The following is a 22,330-nucleotide window of genomic DNA, read 5'->3' on the forward strand; positions in this document are numbered from 1 at the left end:
ACTCAGTAGAATTTCTGGTGTATTTTTGTTGAATGACAACATTGTCTGACTGGTTTAATGCAACCTAGATTGTATACCTAAAATGGATGAGAGTGGGGGGGGTGGGGGGGGGGTGGCTTGGGAGGAGGGATGGGGGGGGGGGGAGAAAAAGTCACTGTATATGTGTGAAAAAGAAAAAGTGTATATCATGGCTAATGTGATTTATGGTGTGAAAAATAAAAAATTTTAAAAAAAGATAATATGAATAAAAGCTCTCATGACTGGAGGGAGAACAAAAGCTTTTATAATTATGGGTAGGGTCTCATAGTGGTCTTTGGAAGGGTTCTGTGTTTAGGTAGGAAACCAGGGTTATATGTGAGCAGATGGGGGTGGAGCACAACACACAACCAGTGAGTCCCAGTTTACTGTATTCACCCCTTCCTGTAGAATTTAGGGTCTGTAAATGAAGACAGAGATCATGGGTTCAGAAAAAAATGGTTGAAAAATATACAGTTATTTATAAATTCAGATTTAAACGGTCCGGTGGGTTGGAGATCCTGGTGGAGTGCTTTAGCGCTGGGGGGTCTTGGATTCCGTGGGTCTCCTGGTCCCCTTGTGAGGGAGGAGAGGCGGGCTGGGACTCTGGCTCAAAGGTGGATTTTGATGCACTTTCCTCCTGAACCTGACTGAGGGTGGCGAGAATGAGCTCTGTGGCTTGCAAGGCATCTGAGGCAACGGACCCTCTGTTCTGGTGGGTGCCAGATCCCTGATGGAGACGATATCCTCCCTGCCATCCGTGTTCTCCACAATGACGTACTTGGGATTGGTGTGGAGCAGTTTCACCTTTTCCACCAGGGGGGTAGGTCTTGCTTCTCCTCACGTGCTTCCTGAGAAGGACTGGACCAGAAGTGATGAGCCAGGTTGGGAGTGTAGTTCCCAATGCTGACCTTCTTTCAAAAGTGAATAGGAGCTCGTGAGGAGTAGCATTGGTCGTGGTCTATAGAAGCGACCGGATGGAATGGAGCGCCATAGGGAGGACTTCCTGTCAACGTGAGTCTGGAAGGCCTTTTGACTTCAGGGCCAGTTTGACAGCCTTTCAGACCATGGTGTTCTCCTTTTCGACACCTGTTCACCTGGGGGTTGTAGCTAGTAGTCCTGCTGGACGCGATATCTATCACCAGCAAGTAGTGACGTAGCTCGTCACTCATAAAGGCTGAGTCCTGGTTACTATGAATATAGCTGGGATACCGCACAGGGCGAAAGTGGAGTCTATGGCCTTTATGACTGATGAAGTGGATGTGTCTGGACATGGGATGGCAAACAGGAAGCAGGAGTACTCGTTAGTGATTGAGAGGAAGAAGGAGTTCCCGTTCATGAAGGGGACAGGTCTCTTAAAATTGACACTGAGCTGTACGAAGGGCCTAGATGACTTGATCAGGTGTGTCTTCGCGGGGCGGTAGAAGTGCGACTTGTACTCCATGAAGACCTGGCAGAACCTGGTCATTTCCCTGACATTCTCCATGGAGTAGGGCAAATTGCGTGCCTTGACAAAATGAACCATGCGGGTAACCCCTGGATAGCAGAGCTCATTATGCAGAGACCGCAGTTGTCCGGTGTGTGCAGAGGCACAGCTTCCTCTGGATAAGGTATCTGGGGGGTTCATTAAGGGCTCCTGGCCGATAGGCAATGACATAATTGTAGTTGGAGAGTTCGATCCTCCACCTAGCAATCTTGTCATTCTTGATTTTTCCCCTCTTGACATTATTGAACATGAATGCAACCGAGCGCTGGTCAGTGAGGAGCGTAAATCTTCTACCAGCAAGGTAGGGTCTCCATTGCCCTACAGCTTCTACAATAGGTGGAGCCTCCTTTTCCACAGATGGGTTTCGGAGCTTGTGGCCTTGTAATGTCCACGAAAAAAATGCAACTGGCCTGACCACCTGGTTGAAGGTAGCAGCTAGGGCTACGTCCAAAGTGTCGCTTTCCACTTGGAAAGATACATTCTCGTCCACTTTGTGCATGGCGACTTTCGTAATGTGGTTTTGAAGGTAGTTGAAAGCCATTTGGGCTTCAGCCAAGAGGGGGAAATTAGAGGCTTTTAAGAGAGGGCGAACCTCTTCAGTGTATTGAGGGATCCACTGGGGGTAATATGAGGAAAACCCCAGGCATCTCCTCAAAGCCTTTGCAGTCCTGGGAACGGGGAGCTCTAACAGGGGGTGCATCCTATCGGGATCGGGGACCAATGATGTCATTCTCCACCACATAGCCAAGGATAGCCAGACGTTTAGTCCTGAACATGCACTTGTCAGAGTTATAAGTGAGGTTCAGGGCTTTCGCCACGTGGAGAAAACACTGGAGGTTCGTGTCATGGTCTTCCAAGGTGTGGCTTCAGATGGTGACGTTAATGAGGTAGGGGAAGGTAGCCTATAACCCACACTCATCCGCCATTCTGTCCATCTGCCTCTGGAAGATAGAAGCCCAATTAGTAATACTGAAAGGGACCCTCTGGAATTGATAGAAACTTCCGTTAGCCTCAAATGCCTTGTATGGACGGTCCTCAGAGCGGATTGGCAGCTGGTGATAAGCAGCTTTCAGGTCAATGGTCGAATAGACTTGATACTGCGCAATATCATTCACCATGTCCAAAATTTGAGGGAGGGGATATGCGTCCAGGAGAGTGTACCGATTAATAGTTTGGCTATAGTTAATTACTAGCCTGGACTTGTTTTCCCCTTTTACCACTACCACTTGCGCTCTCCACTCAGCTCAACTCCCCGGCTTTCTCCCCACGACTCTTGATGCCCTGACTAATCAAATTTCTGTCAATCCTTTTCTTAAATACACCCATTGACCTGGCTTCCACAGCCACCCGTGGCAACAAGTTCCATAGCCTTGCGTACAGCCATGTAAAGACCACAATTTTCAGACTGTAGGATTACAATGTAAAGGAAAAGCAATTAAGTACAAAGCAAGGGTGATGCAATGGTCTAATTATTGTTGTATAATGGGAAGATTGACCCAGTGAGGGCCTCTGCCTTGCAGCTCCAGGCATCTGGGATTATCCTGATCCTTGTTTTCCCTGGGACTGCATGGATTTCCCTTGGGTGCTCAGGTTTGCTCTTGTGTTCCTCTGGAGTCTCACCTCCATAAATAACCCTTTAGTTCAGGAAAGAATCAAAGGGGAGTTAATGGGCCTGTGAGAGAGAACGTTTATTTTATATACCAAAAATAGACTTTATTCACAATAAATTATTTACAAAAAAGAAACCATTCAGACTTTTTACATCCATGGTGTCAATCATATCTACACATTTCCATTATTGTACATTGTCACATTTGTTCTCTAAATACCCCATAACCACCCCTGTGACACGTTGTCATTTCTCCCCGCTCTGTTGGTTGAGGGACTGCCCCTCGGTCTCAGCCCCTCAGTGCCTGGTAATGTGAGGACTCTAAACTGTGATCCTGCACCAAACCTCAGTTTATCCTTCAGCACCTACTCCTGCAGCCTGGAATGTGCCAGTCAGCAGCATTCCCCCATCCACATCTCCATGCGCTGAAAGACCAACAGGTTTCGGGCAGATCAAAGTGCGTCTTTCACTGAGTTGATGGTCTTCCAGCAGATCTGAATGTCTGATTGTGTATCCTTGGGAACAGCCCATTGATCAGAGGATCTTCTGTCTCACCGCTGTGACAAGGACCCTTGCATCCTTCTCCACACACTCTTAACAAATCTGCATTCAGCAAAGAGGTGGGTGACTGTCTCTGTGCCATTGCAGTCATCATGGCGTCAATGTGCATGTTGGGTGATATTCCAGTCATACAGGAAGGATCTGACTGGGAGGGCTCCTCTCTATGCCAGCCAAGCCAAGTCCTGGTACTTGTTTGTAAGCACTGGTGATGAGGCATTCCACCTGATGGCCTGCACAGTCTGCTCCAGAAACCACCCCACTGTGACAATCGAGTCCTCATTTTTCAGTGTCTGCAGGACTACGGCCTGATGACCTTGTGGTCAAAGGTTTTAGGAAAAACTTGTCCAGAAAGGATAAGTGTTGTAGCAATGTCCAACTGTCTGGGACATTGTGTGGTAACAGGGCCAGGCCCATTCTGAGACAGATTGAACCTCAGCACGTAGCGGCACTTGGTGCCCTCGTACTTTGGTTCCGCGCACAATGATGCAGCCATATGAGATGGTCCTCAGGATGAGGGCCACATTGGATACGTCCTTGCCCCTATTGTCTGGAGACTCATACATGGTGACTCTTCGGATCCTTTCCATCTTGGATCCCCATATGAACCAAAAGACTGCTCTGGTGAATGCCAGGGTGAAGGTGTGGGGGATGGGCCACACTTTCAGTACTGAGAGCACCTCGTACCTGATGACCAGGTTCTTCTCTGTTATTGAGAGAAAGGACCACATTACAGACCAAATTTCTGTGGACCTTTGTGATCCACTCTGACCTATTCTTGTTGCATGCCTTGGCCTCTCCAAAATCAGATCCTCAACACCTTCAGGAAATCAGATTTGACTGTGAGGGGATGGTCAGACCTGTTACCAAAGAACATTGCCTTGCTCTTGTTCCAGTTTACCCTGGCACCCAATACTGACTCAAACTGGCCACAGATGCTGATCAATCTGCGGACCGATTGTGTGTCTGCACAAAAGATGGCGACATTGTCCAAGTACAGGGAGGCCTTGACCTGAGTCCCTCCACTGCCTGGCAAAGTCACTCCTTCCTAATGGATTCGGCAAATGGCTCTATGCAGCACGCAAATGGGACTGGAGAGAGTGGGCAACCTTGCCTAACTCAGACCTGATGGGGAAGCTATCTGTTTCCCACCCATTGCTTTGAACTGCACTATGGATGTCCACATAGAGCAGTTTAAATAATTCTGGATTTGCAAGGGTGCAGGAGAGGGAACATGGACATGCATTTGCTCTGCCAGAAGCCAGTTTCAATGCAGTGGATTGAATGGAAAGTATGAAAGAAGGCTTGTATTCAGAATTCACTTTGGTAGCTCAATTTTAAATTTGTAGGTTATTAGTTAACATCTTGCACAAACTGTGGTAGTTTACATTTATTGCATGGTGACTGTACAGCATTGTCTCTGGGCACTTGTTCTGTGTTTGTTGATTTAGTCCTATCAGTTTCTAACCAGTTTAATGTTGGAACAAGCCCAAAAGGAAAGGGGAACTTGATTGGCTCAGAACTGAGCTTCATATGCAGATTAGTCTGTTTTAGTTCCTGTATGTAGCAGCCATCTGAGCACAGTTCTGCCAGGCGAAGTAAACTGAAGTCTTTAGTCTTCTCAACAAGTATTCAAGTTCATAGCAATCAAAAATCTTCAACTCTCCACTAAGATGAAGAAAGCAGCCTACAAGTAAGTGTTGATTATGAACTTAGCAGATAAAAATAAAGCTAATTTTGGTTTCAAGAAGCGAGAAAGGTTCTTTGTCCCTCAGTAGGATATGGCTTCTGGCCATTAACCACTGTCCGTGTGGTGTCTAAGTAGGAGTTTCCTTATCTCTGTGTGGCTTCCAGTTATTGGTTAACTGTAATCATCTTTCAATGTTTAAAGTAAAATCCATGACTGCATCTCAAAATGAAAAAGGATTTCTCTGTGTGTTGGGAAACGAAAGGGAATGGAGACGCTGGAAAAAATGGAACAATACACACAGATCACTGAAGGAGCTCCGTAGGTCGGGCAGCATCCATGGAAGGTGATAGATAGTCAATGTTTTGACTGGTGCAATGCTATTTATTTACAGAGTCAATGATCTGGGTTATAATCCGGAGCTGTCTGTAAGGAGTTCATATGTTGTCCCCCCCGTATCTGTGTGGAGTTTCTCTGGATGTTCCAGTTTCCTCCCACCCTCCAAAACTGTACAGGTTTGGTCGGTTAATTGAGTGTATTTGTGCTGCAAAGGTTTTATTAGCCCTTAGCCCTGTGTTGTTAACATGTATTAAAAAAATTAAAAATCCTGATGCAGGGTTTCAGCCCAATATGTTGTCGGCCATTGCCTTCAATAGAATGCTGAGTTCCTCTGCACTTGAGGCTTTTTTCCCTGGGACTTCTTCAAAGCACTGTGGTTGCAGTCGATAGTTTGCACGGTCTAAGTCTTAATCAGTAAAGTAAAGTAATATGACTTTATTTCCTGAAGTAAACTATTAAATCAGTGGAGATGCATCAGGGGCTGCACATGCTGGGATCTGGAGCACAATCTGCTGGAGGAACGCAGCAGGTTGAGGAACGTCAGTTGGAAACCCTCCCATCCTGTTCGCATTGCACCAGCTCCCTCTCCTCTACAATCTCAGTCCTGATGTAGGGTTCTAGCCAGAAACATCAACAATTCCACTGATGGTACTGAATTTCTCCAGCACATTGGGTTTTTTTTTGCTTTATGAACTCAGTGTGTTCTATGTGGTATTGATTTTTTTTCTGTGGGTTACATTCCATTTGAATAGTCAAGCTATACTAGGCTACAGCCATTTGCGGCTAGATGGGATTGGTGTAAATAGGTGCTCGACTGTCGGGTCTCCCTTTCTGGTGCATGACCCTGACTCTATATAGAGTAAAACCCCTGGTATTCGCCACCTATGGGGATTGGTAGATGCTGGATTAGTGTATTTTCCAGTTGCTTGATTCTTGGTCATACAATGCGTTAATACCTGCATTAAGAATAACCAGTTTAAAATACAGAAATACTACACTGTACTTACACTGAACAAACTTCAATTGCATGAATATATAAGCCTTAAAGCATCTTTCTTTGAAAACATTCTTTGAAAACATTTAAGCGTCGCTGCATCTGCAGGTTCCTCCCCCTCCAAAGAGCCGCCCAAAAGATGAACAACAACATATAATATATAATTAACCCCCCTGTAGAGCTCGTCGAAAGAACCAAAGACTTGTTGATCCAAACCAAGGCTTTTATTAGCAAAAGACAGGAGCTCTTCACAGGTGACTGACCAGTCCGGAATGATCCGACCTGGCTAGGGACACAACCCTTTAAGGCCCAGACAGTAGGCGTAGCTTAGCTCTCAGCCAATCGCTGTAAGCACAGTCTAGATACTGTAACTATATACACTATATACATTGGTGATAGATCTGTACTATCCCCCCCCCTCTCAAATTTACAGATAAAGCCTCTGACTGAGGCAAGTCTTACTAAGCAGGGATAAGGGGACACTTCAAGAGAGTCACCCCAACGGCGAGCGGCATCAACTATCCTGGATGACGCTATTGCTGTTTCACACAACTTTATTTAAACAGCTGCTATGAGCAAAGCACAACCAAGGTTCTCCGCTGGCTGAATATTTGCTCCCATCTTCACCAAAAGTTGATGTGTTACTTTAGAGAGCATTTATTTTTACAATTTTAAACTTGCGTAATTTTTACCTATTATTTTATTCTTATTTATTTTAATTTTGGGCTAGTTGCTTGAATTCTGGATACCAGGGATTTTACTGTACTTTATCCCCAATATTGAGTTGTCCAAACCCTGTGAATAAACCCTACAAAGAACTTTGATACCCACAACTAACTTGTAAGGTTGTGGGTGAGAATGGTAAAATGCTGAAGTTTGGATTGACAATGTTCTTTGTGATCGGACATTGGGCTAACATAGACTTTCCTGAGTTTGTATTTGATTCCAGGGTAACCTTTCATTATACTGTTTAATAGTGTAGCTATTTGGGGAGATGTGTCATGCAAGACTACAAAAGATTTGTTTGTACTACTGTCAGAACACAATCTATGACCTGTGAATAATTAAAATTAAAAACTTAATACCTAATATTCCATCTGGACACTTTCCAACCAGGTTGCATAAACATTGACTTTTCTGGTTGCTGCTCAACCACTCCTCGTTCTCCCCCTCTTTCCCATCCATCTGTCTTCTTTCCTCCATCTCTCCATCCCCTTCCCTCTCCATTCATAGAGTCATTCCCCCCCCCCCCCCCCCCTTTCACCCTGTTTGCTGGTGTGCCCTTCTAGCTATTACCTCCTGCCTATGGGACTGTCCACCATCCCCACCATTTTGTTTGAGTGCTGAGGCCCAAAATGTTATCTTTGCCATGATTGCCATGCTGAGTTTCTCCAGCCTTGTGTTTTGACTTCAATCACACCATCTGCAGACTTTGGTGCTTTACTCCTGTAGAACCAAAGACATTTTGATCCAAGCCAAGGCTTTTATTAACTAAAAGACTGGACCATATCACATGTAGGTTGACCAGTCCAGAATGACCTCATCTGGCTAGGAGCAACCCTTTAAGGCCTGCCAGTAGGTGTGGCTACGCTCTCAGCCAATCACAGTCATCCTACACTACAATCTGTACATAGACACATTGGTGATAGAATCTGTACTATCACACTCCTACTCTCACCTGTGAATAATTTTATTTGTTTAAATTTCTCTACTTTTTTTGTCTTGTGTGAGTGAGTTTTGCGTAACTGGAAAGCTGCAACAAGACATTCATTGATGTGCAGTTAGTACATGTTGATGATAATAAACTCTCATTTGGTTACCGCTAGGTTGACTACAATATGAGCGCCTGTACTTTCATAGAGTTGGACATAGAATCTACACAACTCCAGTGGAGACTACTTGGCCCATTGTTATTCCTGCTTTCCCCTTATCCCAGAAAATTTCATTTCCTTTACTGACTGATCCCCTGTTGGGAAAGTTTAAAATTGATTTGTTTCCACCACGTTTTTTCAAGCAGGTAGTATCTAATGGATGTCTGATGTCACTGTGCGGAACAACCCGAATTCCCCCAACAGATTGCTCCTTGCTCCAGATTCCAGTCTCCTGCATCCCTCCATGAGCTTTAAAAAAAATCTCCAGTTCAGAAATTTACAGTTGAACCTAAGTGTTTTTTTGGCAAGTAAACACATCTTTATCTGCATTGAAGGCAACCCTAGTCTCCCAGTTTTAAAATGCCAATATCAATTACATGTACAAGTCTTTAGTTGAAGATCTAGAACTTGTCCTGTCAGTAAGGCTGAGCAGATGACAATTTGAGAGTCAGAGGTACTGTCTCCACACTGGATGAGGTTTTCATCAAGAAGTTTTTAAACCAGAACTGGGAGGGGAAGGAGAGACACAATTAGAAAACCAATATTTGTGGGCTAATGGGAATGTGAATAATTGATTTGAATAATTGTTTTAACATGTGTTGAGGATATTTGTAAAGCACTAGCGAATGTTTTGAGACCTGGACCTGCTGAGGGGAGAGAACTCCTGAGACCAACCTTCAGAATGGTAGCTGATCCTGGCAGTGGGTGACGCAGTTGCATTGGGAGGGGGAGCAGGCCTGTTGTCATTCCTGGCTGCAGCTGTAGCTTCATCTTATCAAGTATACTGAGCACAATTAGATTATAATATCCTTGCCAGGACTGTCTTAAAGCAATTGCCCTTTCTCCACATCTGAGTGTCTCTCTCTAAAATATTTGTCCAATTTTCACTCGTCAGAACAATAATCAGGTAGTATTGGGACTGGTTGGCGTAGCGGTTAGCGCAATACCTTTACAGCACCACGATCCGAACCTGGGTTTGAATCCCTGTGTCTGCATGGGTTTTCGTTGGGGGCTCGAGTTTTCTCCCTCCGTTCAAAATCGTGCCGGGGGTGGTAGGTTAATTTCGTGAAAATTGGGGTGGCCCGGATTCGTGGGCTGAAATGGCCCTGTTATCATGCTGTATGTTCAGTAAAACACCTGGTTTCTGGCACCTATGGGGCTTGGCAGATATTGGTGTATCTTCTGGTTGCTTGAGACTTGCTCTTTCCATGCCTAACTAAATATACTTGAATTAAGAATAAGCAGTTTAAAAGACAAAAATACTAAACTGTACTTGCACTGAACAAACTTCACTTGTATGAATATATAAACTTTAAAGCATTTTACTTTATTTTCACTCACATTCTTTGAAAACATTTAACTGTCGCTGCATCTACAGGTTCCTCCCCTCCACAGAGCCGCCCAAAAGACGAACAATAACATTATAGATAAGTAACTTACCCCCCAACCCCCCACCCCTCCAAGTTTACAGATAAAGCCTCTGACCAGGGTGACTCTTACTAATCAGGGATAAGGAGACACTTTGAGAGTCACCCCAATGGTGAGCGGCATCAACCCACTCTTCATCCTGGGCGACACCATCGCTGTTTCACATCATTTTATTCAAACAACTGCCACAAGTAAAGCCCGACCAAGGTTCCCATCTTCACCAAAGGTTTATGTGTTACTTCAGAGAACATTTACAATTTTAAGCTTGCAAAATTTTACCTGTTATATTTTAAATTGATTTATTTTTGCCAGTTGCTTGAATTCCAGATACCATAGGTTTTACGGTACATCTGAGGTAAGGTTTATTTCAAGGCCAAAATGACGTGAGGTGAGGAAATGTACATGTTTGCACAGGTATTGTAGGGGGAGGCTGAGAGTCTGTTTGGGGTAAGCAGGGTGGGCTGAAGGGAGGAGGAAAGGCAACAGGGACCAGCTTTGGTGATAAAGGTTCCACTATCGATTGTGGTAAAGAAAACCGTATCTATCAACTGCTGATCTTCCCTCCTCCCAATCTCCAAGGAACAAGTTCAAACTCGGGAACATGTCGAAAATCCAGGTGCGAGAAATTTGAAAATGGAACAGAAGAATGTTGGTATTGATCAGCCAGCTGTTGGTGAGAAGAGAAACTGGGTTGATGGGCCTGGCCCCACCTCCCCCAGTGTTTCCAGCAAAGCCAATTTTACTTCTCTTCGCTCGGATGATAAAATGGAGGAATTCGAAACGTGGGATCCTAATAAATCATTCTCACAGCCAAACAGGGGGTGGGGAAACACTCCACAGACTTAGCTCTGAATTATTTCCCCCTGCATGGTTAGTGTTGTAGGGGAAGTAAATGGGAAGAATCACTTTTGGAAGGCCTGGAACTTGCGTTGTTTACATGCCTCTGGGCAGTGTTAAAGATCTGCCCTGCTAATGAGGTATATAAGAATGGAAGTGGAGGAGAATGAGATGCCAGAGATTTCTGGCTAGTAAGTCCCGACTGACTATGTGACCACTATTGGAGTATCTGGTGATGACATTGTTTACAGGTTAAGTATTCCACAGGGTCCCCCCCCCACCCCAGCTAGATCAAAGAAGGTTAATGGTATCTCATGATGTACTCCTTCCCTTCCTCAGGCTCACCACCTATTTTTCTTACATTCCTGTGCCTATCTTTTTAATGTCCCTAATCCACCAGCCTCCAGACAAATGCATTCCAGGCATGTTCTGCACTCTTGTCTCGGACATCTCCCATAAATTTTCTTCCACTCACTTAAACACGTGCCCTCTGCTGTTTGCTATTGATAACCAGCAAAAAGGTGCTGGCTGTCTGCCCTATCTGATCCCCTGCTAATCTTGTAGACCTCTGCATCACCTTGTCATTAGTGGTGTCTGTGATAATGCAGGGCTCTGCTAGCTGTGTAACTGAAGCTAAAGATTCCATGTGAAAAATCTGGGCATGTGCAAGCTGCTTAATGCTGGAAACCCATTGGACCATTGTGGTCAAAGCAATTTTGAAAATCCTGCAGGAAATTCTATCCATTGTCCACGTGCTCAGTTGAAATCAATATGAATTTCTGTCCAGCCATCTCTTAATCGCTCCTTATTTTTCTTGCAGTAAGCCGAAGGATTCCGTCTTCAGTGCAGGTGAGTGAGACTTTTCGCAAGAAGAATATTTGTGCTGGCTAAGGCTAATTGCTCCCTCAGTCCTGTTCTGTCATTCAATATGAATGTGGCTGATTTGATTCCACTATAGTTCAAAAATCTATCTCTTGGCTGACATAGCTATTGGGGTATATAAGGTTTCAAGGATTCATAACTCTCAGAGAAACTCCTATTTGCTTTGTCTTAAAAAAGTGTTCCTTATGTGTGCATTAAGTGGAAACTACCTCAATGAATATATATATATTCTCCAGGTTGGAGAATTAAGGGATATGGGGAAAAGGCAGGTAGGTGGAGATGATCCCATCATCAGATTAGTCGTGATCTCACCAGGCTGGATGGCCGACTCCTGCACCTGTTTATAATGTTCTTATGTGGTGAAGGGATTGGTCTTGTGTTACGAAGCCTCCTTCTGAGAGAGATGGACCTTCAGGATTCTTTCTTCAGATGCAGCTGTTAACAAAAGCACTGTTCAATACTTTGCAAGGGTGGGAAATGGCTTGCATTACTTGAAAGAGTCATGGAAACAGATTCAAGCAAACTTTTGAAAAGTAGCAGTGGTGCAGTCACACAGGTAGTAGAAATGCTGCCTGATCACTTCAGCCACCTGGGTTCAATCCTGACCTCCAGTGTTGACAGTGTTGAGTTTGCTCTTTGTTAGACCATAAATTTCCTAGGATGCTCCAATTTCCTCTTGCGTGTAGGTAGGCAGGTTAATTTGCAATTATAATTTACCTCAAGTGTATCAGTGAGTGACAGAATCTTGGGGGGGGGGGTGGTGGGGTCAATCTTGGTGGCCATTGGTGATATTCACTTTAATATTTTAGTGGCAGCCTTGGTGGTTTATAAAGCAACTGCTTTCTCAGCAACTGTCTTGATTACCCCTTCAGGCTGTCAGGTGACATTGGTTTGCTGAGAATGTGGGAGCAATAAAAGGTAGGTGTCAATGGGTGTTTAACAGGGCTTCTTTCTATGGTTCTAAATCAGTACTTGAAAAGGGATGGATTTTCAGGATTTGTGAGGAGGATATAACTGAATAATTCTTTCAAAGACCTGTTCAGTGAGTGGCGTAGCTTCTTGTGCTGTATGAATTGTTCATAAATATTACATTAGATGAACTTTAATGGACCCTTTATCAATCGGAAGTCAATTATGAGGTCTCTAGGCAAACATGAAGGCAAGAGTATCTGCTCTTCTTGCATCCGGATACATTTGCCATTTCTCCCAACCTCTGTTCAGTCCCATTTAGATCAGTCCCACTTTGTTCAACCAGAGGAAATTAATGATTGATGAACTTCAGAATTTGAAAATAAAATTCTTCAATTCCCTCGTGACCTTCTGGGAAGGTTGATACCTGCCTGCAGTGAGCGACCATTGTTAAGAACTATCCGACCCCCCCCACCCCCTCCCACTCAATTAGTACTAACACAAGAACAGCAATGGAAGATTCGCCAGACAGTGGTAAATTCAAAATAATAGTTTTTATTAAACATTATTTAAAGATTTTATTAATCACATTACAGTTCTCAGTTAACTTTAAACTTACTTGGATACGGCACAGACAACCTTGTCTCCTGACACAGAAGATTTGAATTCCTTCCTAATTTTATCTACATATTCCTTTTTACTTCCCTGCATTAACACAAGCTTCTGGTGCTACTGGTCCCTGCTCTTGCTTTCTCTTCAAGAGGAAACAATTAGCTACCACATTTCCAGCTTTCTTACAATAATTGCAAAATGGACCAAAAGGTTGCCCCCATCTATTTTCATTCTATTGAAAAGGTATTTTAGGCACAAATTTCACATTGTTATATTTGTCTGCCAAAGTAGCAGAATTTTGTCCCTTTGGAAAAGTTTCACTTGGCTTTAATTTAAGCTCTGGATTTAAAACATTATTATCTCTAAATTCTGCAAGATCTGACCAAGTTTGCACTTCTCATCTCTATTTCAAACTTTTGGTTTTTTTTCCCCTGTTTCCTCAGCTCTACTTGCTTCTCTATCAAATTCCTTTTTTTCTGGCTTCCTCCACCTCAAATCTCCTTTGCCTTCCTGCCTCCTCTAGCTCTAATTTCTTTATTTCAAACTCCATGTCTTTTACATGTAGTTCAATCTCCATTCTACATCTTTCTAATTTTCTAATTTACCCTATTCCAGCTATAACTACTGTTCAAGAGATTTGCTCTCAAGAAATTGTTTTAGCTCCTTCTCCCTTTATTTTATTGTGTTTCAGCTATAATTTTCTGAATCACTGTTTTTTCATTGACTGTTTTACCTCTGTATGTTCCAACTCTTTAGTAATAAGCAACAACTTTTCCATATCTGAAAAGTTTGGTGACTCCATAAATTTCTTAATATCCTTTTGGACAATTTCACAGCCTGCACTTAAATTTATCTGTACTTTTTACAGAATCTGACCAAGTTTGGAAAGTTTCACTTGGCCCATACTTAGTTTTGGGTTTAAAACAATTATCTGTAATTTCTTCACCCTGACCAAGTCTCCACTTTTGGATCAACACAGATTAGCGTTGCCAAACATTTATCAAAACCCATTGCTGTTGTTTATCCACACTCACAATAAGCCTTTTAAATTAGCTTTAAAAAAGATTTTTAACCCAACAAATTAAATATTGATTGATCAAATAAGCTTAATTCTTTGGTTTTATTGTTCTATCGCGGATGAAGCCCCACATATGTTACGAACTAACAAACCTTATAAATTTTGTTTGGGACTAAAAGGACTTGTTAGCACTGACAAAGGAACAGCAATGGAAAATTCACCAGACAGTGGTAAATTCAAAATAATAGTTTTCATTAAACTATTAATAACATAACATTTCTTACTTTTCTCTAAGCTTAACTCTAAATTTAACCCCACTCTGCGCAACTGTAAATATATGTGTGCAATTAAAGTCCCCCTCTGAAAAGACGATTTTTAAAACTTCAACATAATTTTAGTCTTGTTTGAAGGTCTTAAATTTTCATTGAAGAAATAATTATGAAATGCTTTTAAATCAAGCCTCTTTAAACTCACAATTCTTTCAATGAGGTCCTTGAGATAGTCTTTAAATAGAAGTGACCATCTTCTGAGTCACAAAGTTATCTCTGAAAAAGATGATAAACTTCCTGTCTTTCCAGAATGTCTAATTTACTTCTCTTGAATGAAGATTTTGGAATCTGTTTTCCAAATGATGAGACTGTCTTCTATCTTAAATGAACAGTTAGAAGTAGGCTTTTCTTTTGAAATCTATTTACTTGGTGTCCCCCTTTTCTTAAAAGTAACTCATAACAGCACCTATTCTGGTTACTGAAATTGAACCCTGTCTTCCACAAGGTTTCAACTCCTGTGTCTGTCAACACAAGGTCTTGACTTCTGTAAGAATGATCCAAAAATATCTGAATTTGATAATATATTTCTGCAAATCATGTGACAGTTACATCATCAATAAGGTCAGTCCCAATTCTTGGAAACCACACGACTATCAGTTTCTTTCCTGTCTGAACTTCCAGCCTTTTTCAAAACCACAACCTCTGACCTCATCTCTGCTCAAGAGGCTTAAGTGGTTTAGTTTAAAAACCGATGGCTTCCTTCAGCAGTTCTTATTGAGTACTTAGGTACTTCAGTTTTTAATAAAGCCAACACTCCATTGTTCTTCAATAATTAAGACCCACTTCAGATCCATTAATTCTTTCTTTCCAAGACACATCGACTCTGAAAAATCAACACTTTTTCGGATTTCAATGGTGTATCTGTAAATGTGCTGAACTGTGTGTGACCCTGTACTAGCCCACAACGACCTTACTAAGAATACATATGCAATATTTGAATTCTGTAGCAGCTACTACAGTAGTTGCTACTAAATAAAAGCAAACACACAAAGGTAGTCAACTCAAGACTGGTTTATTGCAGACATACACAGACCTTTTATTCCCTGCCTGTGAATAAGCTTGTTAGTGAACAGCTGCTGGTCCTGTGGACCATCAGGTTAAAACTATGAGCCATTAGTGCCCTGCGCCTTTAGGCAGGGGCTTCATCTGATCCACTCGCTGTACTTTGGTGCTCAGCACTACTAGCCCGTGATGTGTCAGGTAAGTCTGTGAACTGACAGTGGTGGTTTGCAATACTGCGCTGTGCGCCCGCTACAGAATCGTCACCGTAACTTAAGATGCCAGATACACTTGACTTAGGCGGACGTCCACTTCGCCTGGGTTGAGGGCACTGAACTGGTGAAGTAGGTTCCGTATGGGTGGGTTTAAGTCTGTTCATGCTGAATAGCTGCGGATGCCCTCTGATGCCTAATATATATACCACTCCATCTCTCTTAAATCACACAAAATGGTCCTTCATATGGTTTTAGCAACGGTGCTCCTGGAATCTGTCTTCATACTCAGTGCTTAATAGTGATTGGGGAACTTGTTGCCTAGGTTTGCCATGTCAGTTGGTAGAGAATGGTTTGCTGTTAACAATACCCTCGCAGAGTTGTTGCAGGACGTCCATGTCTGAATTGCTTGTGAAGTTAATATCTCCTGGAACCATAAAGGTGGTACCATACATCAATTCTGCAGACGATGCAGACAGATATTCTTTTGGAGCTGTTCGTACTCCTAGTAGAACCCAAGGTAGTTCATCGACCCAGTTGGGGCCGGTGAGTCGGGCCTTCAGTGAAGATTTAAGTTGTCGATGGAAATGTTTCACCAGGCTGTTGGACTGCAGATGGTACACAGTAGTGTGGTGCAACTGTGTACCAAAAAAACGAGCCAAGGAAGCCCATAATGCCGAAGTGAACTCTGGTCCATGGTCTGAAGTTGTGTAGGCACTTCAAATCTAGCAATCCAATTTATGATGAATGCTCTAACACATGCCTCAGTATCACTGACTGGCAATGGAATGGCCTCTGGCCAGCGTGTGAAGCAGTTTACTACCATGAGAATATACCTCATGTCCTGTGATACTGGTAATGGTCCAACCAGATCCACATGCTCAAATATTCTGCGTATTGTCGGGAAAGGCTGCAGGGGTGCCTTGGTGTGGTGTTGAATTTTCACAGATTGGCAGGATATACACGTTTTGTGCCCATTGTGCGACGTCTTTTTTCAACTTATGCCACATGTACTTGTTTGACATTATTTTGACTGAAGACCTGATGGATGGGTGTGATAGATTGTGAATGTCATCAAAAAGACGCCATCTCCAAGATAATGAGACCAATGGTCGAGGATAGCCCAATGATAATCACAAAGGATTTCTGGACTACCTTGTTGTGGTGCCACCTGTAGAATGTCGAGTCCAGTAATAGCTGTACTGTATGCCTGTATATACGGATCCGCGGATTGTGCCGCAGCCAGTTCAGCAATGTTGACTCCACCTTGAATATGGCACACGCTTGATCTAAAGAGCATATCTGTGACCAGACTGTCCTTTCCCGAAATATGACGCATGTCCGTAGTAAACTCCAAAATGTAGGACAAATGACGTTGTTGTCTTGCCGACCAAGGATCTGTGACTGTGCTAAAGGCAAAAATGAACGGCTTATGGTCTGTGAATATGGTGAAATGTCAACCTTCCAAGATATAACAAAAGTGCCTTATAGCCAGAAAGTGCTAATAGTTCTCGATCAAAGGCGCTGTACTTCATTTCCGCTGGTCTTAGATGACAACTCAAGAAGGCAAGGGGCTGATAATGGCCATTGACGTATTGTTCCAGAACTGCACCCACAGCTGTTCCCGAGGCATCTGTGGTAAGCGTCAAAACAGCTTCAGGATTTGGATAAGCAAGCATTGCTGCTTTGGCTAATGCCTCTTTGGCGGACATAAATGCAGCCTCTACCTCTGTGGTCCAGGTAATGTTTTTGTTTGGAGCAGAGATGATGTCAAACAGGGGTCGCAGGATGTCAGCAATCCCGAGAATAAATCTGTAATAAAAATTTATCATTTCCCAAAAACTTCTGTAGCCCTTTGACGGTGACAGGTCTGGAGAATGTACGGATATCTCTACCTTGCCTGATAACGGAGATATGCTGTCTGCTGTAATTTTGTGCCCTAAGAATTCTATGGTTGACTTGCCAAATTGACACTTGTCAAATTTAATGTCAGACCAATGTCTTGGAGCCATTGGAAAAGGCAGCACAAACGCAGGCAGTGATCTTGCTCATTTTGACTTGTTACAAGGATGTCGTCCAAGTAAATATACGCAAAATCTAAATCTCTGCCTAGAGCATCCATAAGCCGCTGAAAAGTTTGCGCGGCATTCTTTAAGCCAAATGGCATTCAAAAAGACCAAATGGTGTAATAATTGCTGTCTTGGGAATATCATTCTCATGAATCGGTATCTGATGATATCCCTTAACCAAATCAATCTTTGAAAATATGCGGCAATGATGCAGATGGGCAGTGAAATCCTGTATGTGTGGAATTGGGTATCTGTCAGGTGCAGTGACATCATTAAGCCTCCAGTAGACGCCGCAGGGTCTCCATCTGCCTGTCTTCTTGGTACATATGCAAAGGTGAGGCCCAAGGGCTGTTTGAGCGTCGGATGATACTCAATTCTTCCATTGCTTTAAATTCTGCGTTTGCTTGCCACAATTTATCAGGTGCCAGACGACGAGCCCTGGCATGGACCGATGTGCCTGATGTGTCTATGTAATGAGACACACCATGGGCTGTTCTTGAGGCATTGAAATTAGGGGTGAGAATATGGGGAAAATCGTTGAGTAGAGTGGTATATACATCCTTGTGTAACGTATGTACTCCGAGCTGTGAAACTCTTCCCTTGATGCCTGCCAGTGGATGTGTCTGAAAGGTGGTGGCGTGAACTAAATTTCTGCATTTTACATCTACCAATAAGTCGTGGGAACATAAAAAATCTGCACTAAAAATGGACTGAGCGACAGAGCGAGGACACAATTCCAATGGAACGTGGTTCCACCTGTTCTGATTGCTAGTCATCTAGTGCCAAAACTTGGAATGGCAGTTCCATTCGCCACTCGCAGGGTCAAATGGCATTTTTTATGCATCTTTTCAAAATAGGTCGGCGGGAGCAAACTAAGTTCAGCACCTGTGTCTACAAGGAATTTGCGCTTACCCGCATCGTCATGAAGATTCAATAGGCGTGTATGTACGCCAGCTGCCGAGGCCACTACTGGCAGCCGACTCTCTCGTTTCCCGGATTGGACTGCAGATACAGGAGGCTGGTAGGATGCAGGAGATGCTTTTGCTGCAAAAGTCAGGATGTATTCGGGCAGACTCTTGTGTAAGAGTATGATAGAGCCTGTCAGCCTCTTCAGCCACATCATGGGGACGGCAGAAATCCATGTTACCATGTATGGCAACGTGAGCGGGAAGTTTTGACAGAAATAAGGTTTTGAAAAACAGACAATGGGAATGACCATCTGACAATGGCAGCATCTCATTCATCAGGTCTCATGGATTCTTGTCACCTAGGGCTTCTATGTTCAAAAGACGCATGCCACGCTCATGCCTAGTAAGTTCCAATGTGTCAAGAAGAAACTGACAAAACCTGGTGTACTGGTCTTCTGCCGGAGGATGAGCAATAAATTCGCTTACTTGCGATTCAGTGGCCGCTTCCAATGTACTCACGACATGCCAAAATTTGTGTCTTCTGCCATTATACCCTGAAGACAAAACTGAAGAAACCAAATTCAAGGCTGATGTGTCCAAAAAGGAGGCAAATGAAGCACAACTGCATTAACTGCTGTGGCGGCGGCAGTTGTTTTCACTGTTGAAATTTCCTCCTTTTCCATAATGATTCAAATTTGTTGAATCTTAACTTCAGGGTCATCAATTTATAGCAGCTACAATGGTAGATGCTACTAAATAAAGGCAAATGCACACAAAGGTGGTCAACTCAAGACTGGTTTATTGCAGACATACACAGACCTTTTATTCCCTGCCTGTTAATGAGCTCATTAGTGAACAGCTGCTGGTCCTGTGGACCAGCAGGTTAAAACTATGAGCCATTAGTGCCCTGCGCCTTTAGGCAGGGGCTTCATCTGATCCGCTTGCTGTACTTTGGTGCCCAGCACTACTAGCCCGTGATGTGTCAGGTAAGTCTGTGAACTGACGGTGGTGGTTTGCAATACCACACTGTGCACCCGCTACAACTCTTTAATTTACTTTATGAAAACATTTTTATAAGAAATAGAGCTTAACAATGTAGTGGGCTCCCAAACATGCCACTCCCAAAGTGGTGACCCAACACTGGGAGCCTACAGCTGGCTGAGATGGGCTACGTGCTTCAAATCGGCACCCACCTCAGCAGTACATGGCTACGCCACCCCACTCCAATGGGCTGGCCAGTGGCAACCAATCGGGTGGAGCTAGGGAAACAGCCACATGCAGGGAGGAGAGAGGCTCACTGATTGGGTGCTCCCTGGGTAGCACTAAATGACCAATGCCGGGAAGCAGATTGTCATGCCACCAGTCAGGTGGCATCGTGATGACATTGGAGATGGACTGCTGAGCACTTTATAAGCGGAGCTTCCAGTACAATAGTGTTGAATTCACTCTTCTTTGAGCATAACCTCTCCAGCAGTAGCAGCCACTACAGTGGTGACCCCTGACGACCAGCCTATGATCAACATGGTCTCATTGATGTTCCTCAGCTTCTGGACATCAGAGCCAAGGGTGTGGTTCCAGCAAGCCGAGGTGCAGTTCACTGTATGGAATGTTACCGCCAACAACACCCGCTTCTACTATGTGGTCAGCACCCTTGAGCAGGACACGGCCGCTCGCATTACCGACTTCCTCCAGAAACCTCGAAACAAGGGAAGTATCAGGCCATCAAGGAGCTACTAACCTAAGCTTTTGGACTTTCATGGAGTGAGCGCTCTGCCTGTCTACTACACATGGACAGTTTGGGGGACAGGGCCCCATCCACCCTCATGCTTGCCTTGAATGATGGTCATACCCCTGATGCTCTATTTGAGCAAAATTTCCTGGACAGGTAATCTGAGGACATCAGGTTACTCATAGTTGAAGAGGACCGTGGACCCCAAAAAGGTAGCCGCCAGAGCTGACCTGCTCTGGGCAGCAAAAAGAGACACCTATGTTTCGTTAGACCACGTGGCCTCTTCTTGTCAACATCGACCTACCAGGAGGCCGCTTGAAAGACCTACCATCAGCGATGGGGTGCTAAGGCCCGCTGATGCCAATTACCCTGCGGGTTTCCGGGAAACACCAACGCTGGCCATCGTTAATGGTTGTGGCAGCTTGCCTACACAATAGCCTTCACCACGTCCAGGATACACTGTCAGGCTGTGCTTCCTAGTCGACACTGGGGCCGAGGTCAGCGTCCTCCCCCCTCCACCACCGATGCTCACCAATGGAAGGCAGGGCATTTGTTACGGGCTGCCATTAACTCTTCAATATGGACTTACCTCACCAGTGCTACCCCACTCCATTTTGGCAACCACCACTTCACTTGGCAATATGTTTTAGCAGATGTCCACCAGCCTTTCCTCGGGGTGGACTTCCTGAGGGCCAACTCTTTCCTAGTTGATTTCAAAGGCCGTCGGCTAGTACACGCAAAGACCTTTCAGACCCTTGTACTGGAAGGCACCAAACTGACCACTCCCCAATCTACACTCAGTGGCAAGTCCATGTAATGAGTTAGACAAGATACTAGCCGAGTTCCCCTCCATCACGATGCCGGACTTTAACTCCACTGAGCCCGAACATGGTGCCCCGTGTTCATCCTCACTAAAGGGCCCCCACTTCATGCCAGAGCAGGGCACCTCCTGCCAGATAAACTTAACCTCGCAGGTTACTGCGGCTACTGGCGGCTAAATGAAACCACCACGCCAGATAGGTACCCCGTCCCCCATATTCAGGACTTTCCCGCAAACCTGCAGGGGGCACAGATATTTTCCAAAATAGACAATCCGTGGCTATCATCAGATCCCCGTCCACCCTGAGAATATCGCAGACTGCCATTATTACACCATTTGGGCTGTTCGAATTCCTCAGAATGTCCTTCGGCCTAAAAAATGCCATACAGACCTTTCAAAGGCTTATGGATGCTGTGGGCAGGGATTTGAAGTTTGTGCTCATCTACCCCGATGACATTCTGATTGCAAGCTGTGACCGGGCCAAACACACTGCTCACATCAGACAGTTGTGCCACAGGTTGAGTGAGTTTGGCCTGACAATTAATCCAGTAAAATGCCAGTTCAGCAAAGACTCAATGGACTTTTTAGGTTGCATGATCAATTGCCATGGAGCTAAACCACTACCCGACAAGGTAGAGGCTATTCGAGCATTCTTCAAGCCTACAACAGTAAGGGGATTACAAAAGTTCGCCGGCACGGTGAATATTTATCGTAGATTCCTGCTCCACGAAACCTTTATTTTCCCGTATGACCGGTACGAAGAAGATGATTTCATGGAAGCAAGAGACATCCGATGCATTCCAGGCAACAAAAGACACCTTGGCTAATGCTGCCCTCCTGATACACCCTAAAGCTGCTGCCCCCACTGCTCTCACAGTGGACACTTCTGACACAGCAGTAGGGGGAGTCCTAGAACAGTGGGTGAGTGGGCACTGGCAACCCCTTGCATTTTTCAGTAGACATTTGTGGGCGGGCCTCCCAAGCACAAGGCTTTGCCGAATGCTGATTCTGGTGGGGGG

At 44.3% G+C, this 22,330-nt stretch overlaps 1 protein-coding gene across 4 annotated transcripts in view; it reads left to right on the top strand.

Moving 5' to 3' along the window:
• LOC138748337 (echinoderm microtubule-associated protein-like 1) overlaps positions 1–22,330 on the top strand; it is a 146,367-nt gene that overhangs the window by 49,562 nt on the left and 74,475 nt on the right. For 3 of the 4 annotated variants that reach the window (XR_011347948.1, XM_069908351.1, XM_069908352.1), the window contains one exon: positions 11,645–11,673. Coding sequence is in view for 3 of the 4 variants with exons in the window: in XM_069908351.1 (XP_069764452.1) it covers positions 11,645–11,673 (29 nt within the window). In the remaining variant the exon portion in view is untranslated. Of the gene's footprint in view, positions 1–5,230; positions 5,362–11,644; positions 11,674–22,330 lie in introns of those variants that run through there. The other variant, XM_069908353.1, reaches the window with a different exon arrangement.

The sequence above is a fragment of the Narcine bancroftii genome, chromosome 13, assembly GCF_036971445.1.
Source record: "Narcine bancroftii isolate sNarBan1 chromosome 13, sNarBan1.hap1, whole genome shotgun sequence".
NCBI lineage: Eukaryota > Metazoa > Chordata > Chondrichthyes > Torpediniformes > Narcinidae > Narcine > Narcine bancroftii.